Source organism: Lipotes vexillifer, unplaced genomic scaffold (assembly GCF_000442215.2).
Source record: "Lipotes vexillifer unplaced genomic scaffold, Lipotes_vexillifer_v1.1 scaffold524, whole genome shotgun sequence".
In the NCBI taxonomy this organism is placed as follows: Eukaryota; Metazoa; Chordata; class Mammalia; order Artiodactyla; family Lipotidae; genus Lipotes; species Lipotes vexillifer.
In genome coordinates this window covers 256,927-263,411 of record NW_006774722.1, presented here as the reverse complement: position 1 = coordinate 263,411, position 6,485 = coordinate 256,927, and the positions used below count along the sequence as shown (strand labels likewise).

Here is a 6,485-nt window from a genome sequence, read left to right as displayed (position 1 = left end):
GGAAAGAGAGGGCTGCTCTGGACTTGGAAACTTCCAGGATACCTGTGCCCCATTCATTGACTAAATTGGGTCATGTGCCCACTCCTGAACCAGTCGCTGTAGCTGGAGGGTTGGTTGCTGCGTATAAGGCCGCAGGTCCTGCCCTCTATAGCCAGGCTGGAGTCACTCTAAGGCACGGCTGCCTAAATAAAAATTGGGTTGGGTAGGAAAAAAAAGAGGGCATGGGGGAGACAAATGGCATCATCCCTATTTCACAGATGAGGAAATGGAGGCCCCAGCACGTGACTTCCCCTCTCTCAGCCCACACAGGCTGGTCAGCGGCAGATGTGGGTTTCAGCCCCCTGGAGACCCTCTTCTTTCCTTTCTGTCTGCCCATTTCTCAGCTGAGGCTGTGCGTCCCTGGACGTGGCTGTCCTGACAGTGGCCAGAGCGAGCCAGACACCCTCCCTCAGATGCCCAGCGACTGCCCCCAGTGCTTGGATTTACTGGATCTGGAACAGCATCAGGTTTTCAGGGAGGCATTTTTATTTTGCCCTAAAAGCCTTCCAGGGGGGACACAATTCCTAAGGGCTCGGCTTTAATGTTTTCTTTTATAGAATCATTCAAATTATAGATGGGTGAACTCGAGGAAACCCCGCTAAAGAATGCAGGAAAGCCGGCATTAAAAGCGACTAAGGTAAAGTAGTGGTGAGTGGAAGAGCTCGCTCTTTTAAACATTTGCTGTTAAACAACCAGAGTGAACCCCCTGATGCTGATCTGGTCCTTCGGAGGCCGGGTTTCGGGACATCTGGCCCGTCTGGAGGGCTCCAGGTGAAGCTGATTCCAGATGTGGATGGGCCCAGGGCCTTCAGAAGCACTGCTTTCGCTGACCTCTGACTCTTCTCACCCAACTTGCAGGCACCATATTTGTTGTGGTTAAACAGCCTCACCTGGATTCAGATTCAGCTTCCTTGCTTCCAAGCTGGGTGTCCTTGGGCAAGTTATTCAGCCTCTCTGAGCTGTTTTGTCATGAGTGAGATGGGCTTTCTTTGTCCTCTTGCTTTACCTTCCTTTGGAATACTTATCACCACCAGATGTGATGTTAAGTATATACTGGCCAATGGTCTCATCGTTGCCGGAGCTGGTAGCCTGTTCTAGGCCCCCGTCACACTCGACCCGCCCGCAGAGCACAGGACACTATGGCTGCTTCATCCGCCTTCTCCCCCAGAATCCAGAGCCCCATATCCTCTCGGCATCCCCCTTCCTCCTGTTCAAGCTCCTTCCAGATCCTTCCCCGCCGGGCACTAGTGCACAGCCTCTGCTGCATTCCCCGGATCTCTCAGGCGGAGACAGGGCATCTGGGCTCAGTCCTCACGTTGCTTGTCCAGCTACACACTCTCCCCACGGCGCGTGCGTCCAGTCTCCACACCGGCCTGGACCGCTGCCCTTAGCTGGTGGCTAGTGAGCACTTCCGGCGTGCAGAGCTCTGCTGGGAGGAGCATCTGTGTGTTGAGTGGCAGAGGTGGGGCGTGAACCCAGGAAGGCGGGCCCCGGGCCAGAGCGCGTCTTGGCTCCAAGGCTGTCTCTCCCCCTAGATCAGGAGCCAGGCCTGAGCTGGGATGTCCTGCTGTCCCCTGCCCGTTTTCCTCGTGCGTCCGGTGGGGATTTCAGAGAGGAGCTGCTCAGTCGCACTGTTTTGTCCTCTGTCCTCCACTTCCCAGGTCTTCTCTCCACCCCTAACCCTCCGCCTTGGTTTCCCCACCTCCTGAAGGGTACATGGGGCCTCCCTGTACATTTTTATCACAATTTCCTGTGAATCTGTAATTATTCCACAACAAGACACTGAAAATAAAATAAATTCTAAAGACGGACTTCAAAATGAACCATCGAGGGTCTGAGGGTTTCTGGCCTCCTCTGCCCTCACTGCCCCCCGTCCAGTGCCTGTCACGTTTTCCTGCGCTATTCCGTCGCCTCTGCCCGGACTCGCACTTGCAGCCTCGCCCCCTGCAGTTCAGTCTCCAGCAGTGGCCTGGGTTGGTCTTTTACAAACAATTCCAGCTGCCCACTCCTCAGCCGAACACCCCGTGGTTTCCACTTCATGCAGACACAGGGTGTGTGTCCTGGGACTTAAAGCAGCAGAGCTTTATTCTGTCACAGTCAGGAGGCTGCAAGTCCAAAACCAACGTGTCCTGGGCCACACTCCTTCCAAAGGTGCCAGGGAAGAGTCCTTCCTGGCCTCTTCCAGCTTCTGGCGGCCATCGGTGTTCCTTGGGCTCTGTCTTCACAAGGCTGCCATGTGTGTGTGTGTGTGTGTGTGTGTGTGTGTGTGTGTGTGTGTGTGTGTGTACATCTCCGTGTCTTCACGTGACCTTCTAAGGACACCAGTCATTGGATTAGGAACCACCCTAGTCCAGTATGATCTTAACTAATTACATCTACAAAGATGCTATTTTCAAATAAGGTCACATCCTGAGGTTCTGGGTGGACATGAACTTGCGGGAGTAAACGGAATGAAGGTAGAAGGCTCGCTGATGCCCCCAGGACCCTGCGTTGCTTCTGCCCCCTGCTGTGCCCACCACTTTTCCCCTGAACTCCCCCGGCCCTCTCACCCTTAGTCTCTCCTCCAAGAGGAGGCCAGTTTTCTCACTGCCCGCCCCGCCGCCACCTCTGGGCCTTTGCCTTTGCAGTGCCCCCTTCCCTCCCTCCCTCGCTGTTACCCACCTCTCTGCTCAAGGGTCCCTCCGCGCAGAAGGTGGCAGTCACTTGGGCTGCTTGTGACTGTTCCCACCCCCCTGGGCACCAAGCGGGACTGACCCCACCCTTTGAATTTCGGTGGATCACATGACCTGATTTGGCCAATGAGATGCGAGTGGAACTTCCACCAGCTGGAGTCCTTCTGCAGACCTCAGCATCCTCCTACCCCTCCCCTGCTCCGTTTGTCTCCGCACACGTATCGCCACGGGCTCCCTGCCCTGCGAGTTTCCTGGCCGCCTTCCCCACCAGTGGGCGCACCCAGGGGCCAGGGAGTTTTCTCTCTGTGGTTCCCACCATGTTCCAAGCTCCTAAAGCAACCTGGCGTAGGGTCAGAGCTGAGGTCACACTTGCAATGGACGAGTGGTGGGCGCGCGGATGGATCGTGGGCCTCGGATGAAAGCCCTTCCCACTAACCACCTCTCCTGTAACCGCTCCTCTGTGCATTTGCCTCCTTCCTGTCTAGGGCAGAGCATCAACCCCAAGTTGGCAGGCCTGATCGGGCGGCAGGGGCCCCAGAACAAGCAGCCCTTCATGGTAGCCTTCTTCAAGGCCACCGAGGTCCACCTCCGCAGCACCCGCTCCACGGGGGGCAAGCAGCGCAGCCAGAACCGCTCCAAGACACCCAAGAACCAGGAAGCCCTGCGGGTGGCCAACGTCGCAGGTACGCCTGCGGGCGGGAGGGTTAACACATGGACACCCGCCCCCCCCAACAGGAGCCCACAGGGGGCCCCCAGCTGGGGTGGGACTCAGAATCCATGCATGTGCTTGACAGATGGTTCTGGAACCAATGCAGCAGGAAGCACACCCCACAGAATCCCTTCCACCCCAGAGCTCACCATCTTCCGGGTGTAAATTGTGTCATAAATTCATTTCGAAATGCAAGTAGCAAAGCATGAGTATAACAAGATGCCAATCGTGTAAATTTCTAAGTGGACAAAACAATAGCTACAAATAAATGGAGGGAGAGAGGCTGCTGCCCTGGGAAGCAGGGAGGAGGAAAAGGGGGGAGTTTGCTGCATCTTTAACTTTACTTCTTCAAGTGAAAAACATTTGAAACTCATGGCAAATTTTAACACTTGTTGAATACGGCTGGTACGATTTTCCTGTGGAGCCGTCCCGGCTCTGGGTTCGTCGTGAGCTGGGAGAGGCCTGGGGCTGGTTGGAGAAAGCGTGGAAGGGAGACATGGTGGGTGTTTAGAAAGGTGATGGCGAGGTGGGAAAGGGGCCGCCACCCTCAAATTCACTTATATTGTCAATGGCTTCTTCTGCCTTACCTGGACAATTTTGAAATTTCTGTTCATTTTCCCTTTCGAGAAAAAAGAAAATTACAGTTACTGCGGTTGGTGACGTTTTTGAGAGCAGGGCATCCTGCTGGGTGGGTACTAGTGGGTACGTGTGGCTTCAGAGCTTGTGTGCAGAGCTTTTGAATCTAAAAGGATCTTTAGATTCTTTTCTGGCAGGTGCATCCATTCTTCTTTAGGCTGCTCCAAGGGAATCTGTGATCCCCAAATGAAAACCCAACTGAATCTCTTCATTTGTATTAGGAGCCTCCTCTGCGCTGGGCTCTTGGGGGCTGGGATTCACCAGTGAAAGCCCAGCCGTGGTGCAGAGATGATTCAGGATGGGCAGGAGGCTGCCATCATTCACAGCCACGCTGACACCAGGCCCGGGAGTTGGAACGTGGTGACGAGGGACTCTTGAGGGGGTGGTTCAGAGAAGACTTGCCAGCTGAGAGCTCCGAGGCGAGCTAGTGCCCCAGGGGCCAGGCCGGGCGGGCAGGAGGCCAGCGCTGCAGGCAGTGGGACCCGCAGGTGGAGGGAGTTTTCGTGGCAGCTCTGGGAGGGAGGGTGGAGGGGGGCAGGCCATGTGGCTGGGCTGGGGAGTGAGCACAGTCCTCAAGTGTCCTCTCGGGAGCCACATCTTGAGTTTGAATTTCATCCAAAGCAAATTTGGAAGCCTTTGCAGAGTTTCCAGCTATGATTCGGGGTGGGGTTGATAAGAAGCTCATTCTGGCTGCTCTGAGAATGGTGGGGAGCAGGGCGGGGCACTCAGCGAGGGTTGGAATAGGAAGATTTATGAGAGGCTTTTCTATATCAATCAGGCAGGAAGGGCTAGCAAACGTCATCCCCGCGGAGACTCCCGTGGCTCGGAGGTCTGTCAGGTGTTAACGGTCTCACCAAGGTAGTGAAAGGGGAGGGACTGGTCTCAAAATCTTAAAATTGGACACTCAGCTTCCCCCACTGCATCCTCACCAGACCCCCATCAAGTCTCCACTTACATAACCCCAGAGGACGGAGCTCTCACTATTGCACGTGGCAGCTGTTCTACCTTGCCTGGGATCTACTCCCTAGCCCTGTTTGAAGTTCACCTAAACCCTGCCTGGAAGTTTAATTTTAAAAGAATACCGAAGCCTGGGCCCTACTGCAGGATTGGTAAACCAGAATCTCTGAGTGTGTGTTTGTACACACATGCCTGGTTGAAGTGCTTTGCCTCCTGTGATGAGCTGGGAATCCTGCTGCAGGGCCACACGAGTAGAATCCTCTCTCCCGTGGCAGCCCTTGTGTGCTGGAGAGACACGTCCTGTAGGCCAGCCCCACCCCGCAAAGGCCTTCAGCTGCTCTTCAGACCGTGGGGTTTGGGGTGAGAAACTGGGTCCCTCACCTCCCTTCCACTTGCCTCTCACCCACGACTGGACCCAACTCCCTAGTCATTAGCCATTTTCACCAGATGACCCATGGGGGTGGGAGCTGAGTCCCAGCACCGGTGGTAACTTGTCAGCTGCTCTGGCCGGGCTTGCAGAGGTGGGTGAGCAGCAGCCTCTCCACTCCTGCTTGCCTGCCTGCTGCGGCCTGGGATGCGTGGGCAGGGCAGGAGGGACAGGGGAACTAGGATTCTGCTTCTTGAGCATCTCTTTTCTTCCCTTTCCTCGTCTTTCTGCTAATAAGAGGTCAGAGTGAAATAGGAGTTCCAACCACTTCTTCCTGGAGCAGCCACGTTCCAAGGAGGCCTGAAGGACCCAGGTGTCTGAGGTCCCTGATGGCAGGGCCAGGGCCCACCCGGTACTGATATGCCCACAACTAGCTTCATGAGCTGCTCTTGTCCTTGGTCTGTTGGGCCTTGGGCTTCAACATGAAGCCACATATCATTGCTTTGTTTTCAGACAGGGCTGGGAAAAGTGGCAGTAAGGTCCCTACTCGTCCTTCCTGTGCTCATGGCAGACATTGCTAATCAATCCTGGCACATTCTTCTCACTGAGCCCACACGAAGCTTCAGATCCTTCTTTACTCAGGGCAACAAACAGCCAGCAGTGTTGGCCCTCCACACACAGCTTCTTTGCCACATCCCTGGCCTAGGCTAACGTGCTCAGACCTTTGTCTCGTTCAGGTTGCTTCACACAACGTCACTGGGCTGAGGGCTACTCCCCCGCTCTCCCCTCTACCTTCTGCCTCCCTACAGGGAAGGAGGGGAAGAAGGCTTGTGGGGTGGCCGCCTGGGGCCACAGGCATGGCCACAGCAATGGAGGCCTTCCTGGATTTCCACTCAGTGTCTGTGCCTGCCATATGGCACAGTGAATGGTCCAGGAGGTTCCTGGGCTCGCCTCTGATGGTTCCCTTGACCTTGACCTTTGTATATCAGTGACCACCTGGCCCTCCAGCAGCCCTACTACCCCTGCAGCTGGTTTTCTCTATCTCAAGGCCCCCAGGCTAGGTCCCAAAGTGGGGAAGGTGGGGCCCAGGACTCCCCATTCCTGC

General features: G+C 55.5%; 1 protein-coding gene across 2 annotated transcripts in view; it reads left to right on the top strand.

The window, feature by feature from the left end:
- Positions 1 to 6,485, top strand: part of BMP7 (bone morphogenetic protein 7) — an 88,800-nt gene that overhangs the window by 74,863 nt on the left and 7,452 nt on the right. Inside the window, exon 4 of one of the 2 annotated variants that reach the window (XM_007449446.1) lies at positions 3,197 to 3,394. The exons of the other annotated variant lie outside the window; for it this stretch is intronic. Within the exon in view, the coding sequence (XP_007449508.1) occupies positions 3,197 to 3,394 (198 nt within the window). The remainder of the gene's footprint in view (positions 1 to 3,196; positions 3,395 to 6,485) is intronic. 2 annotated transcript variants of the gene reach the window in all.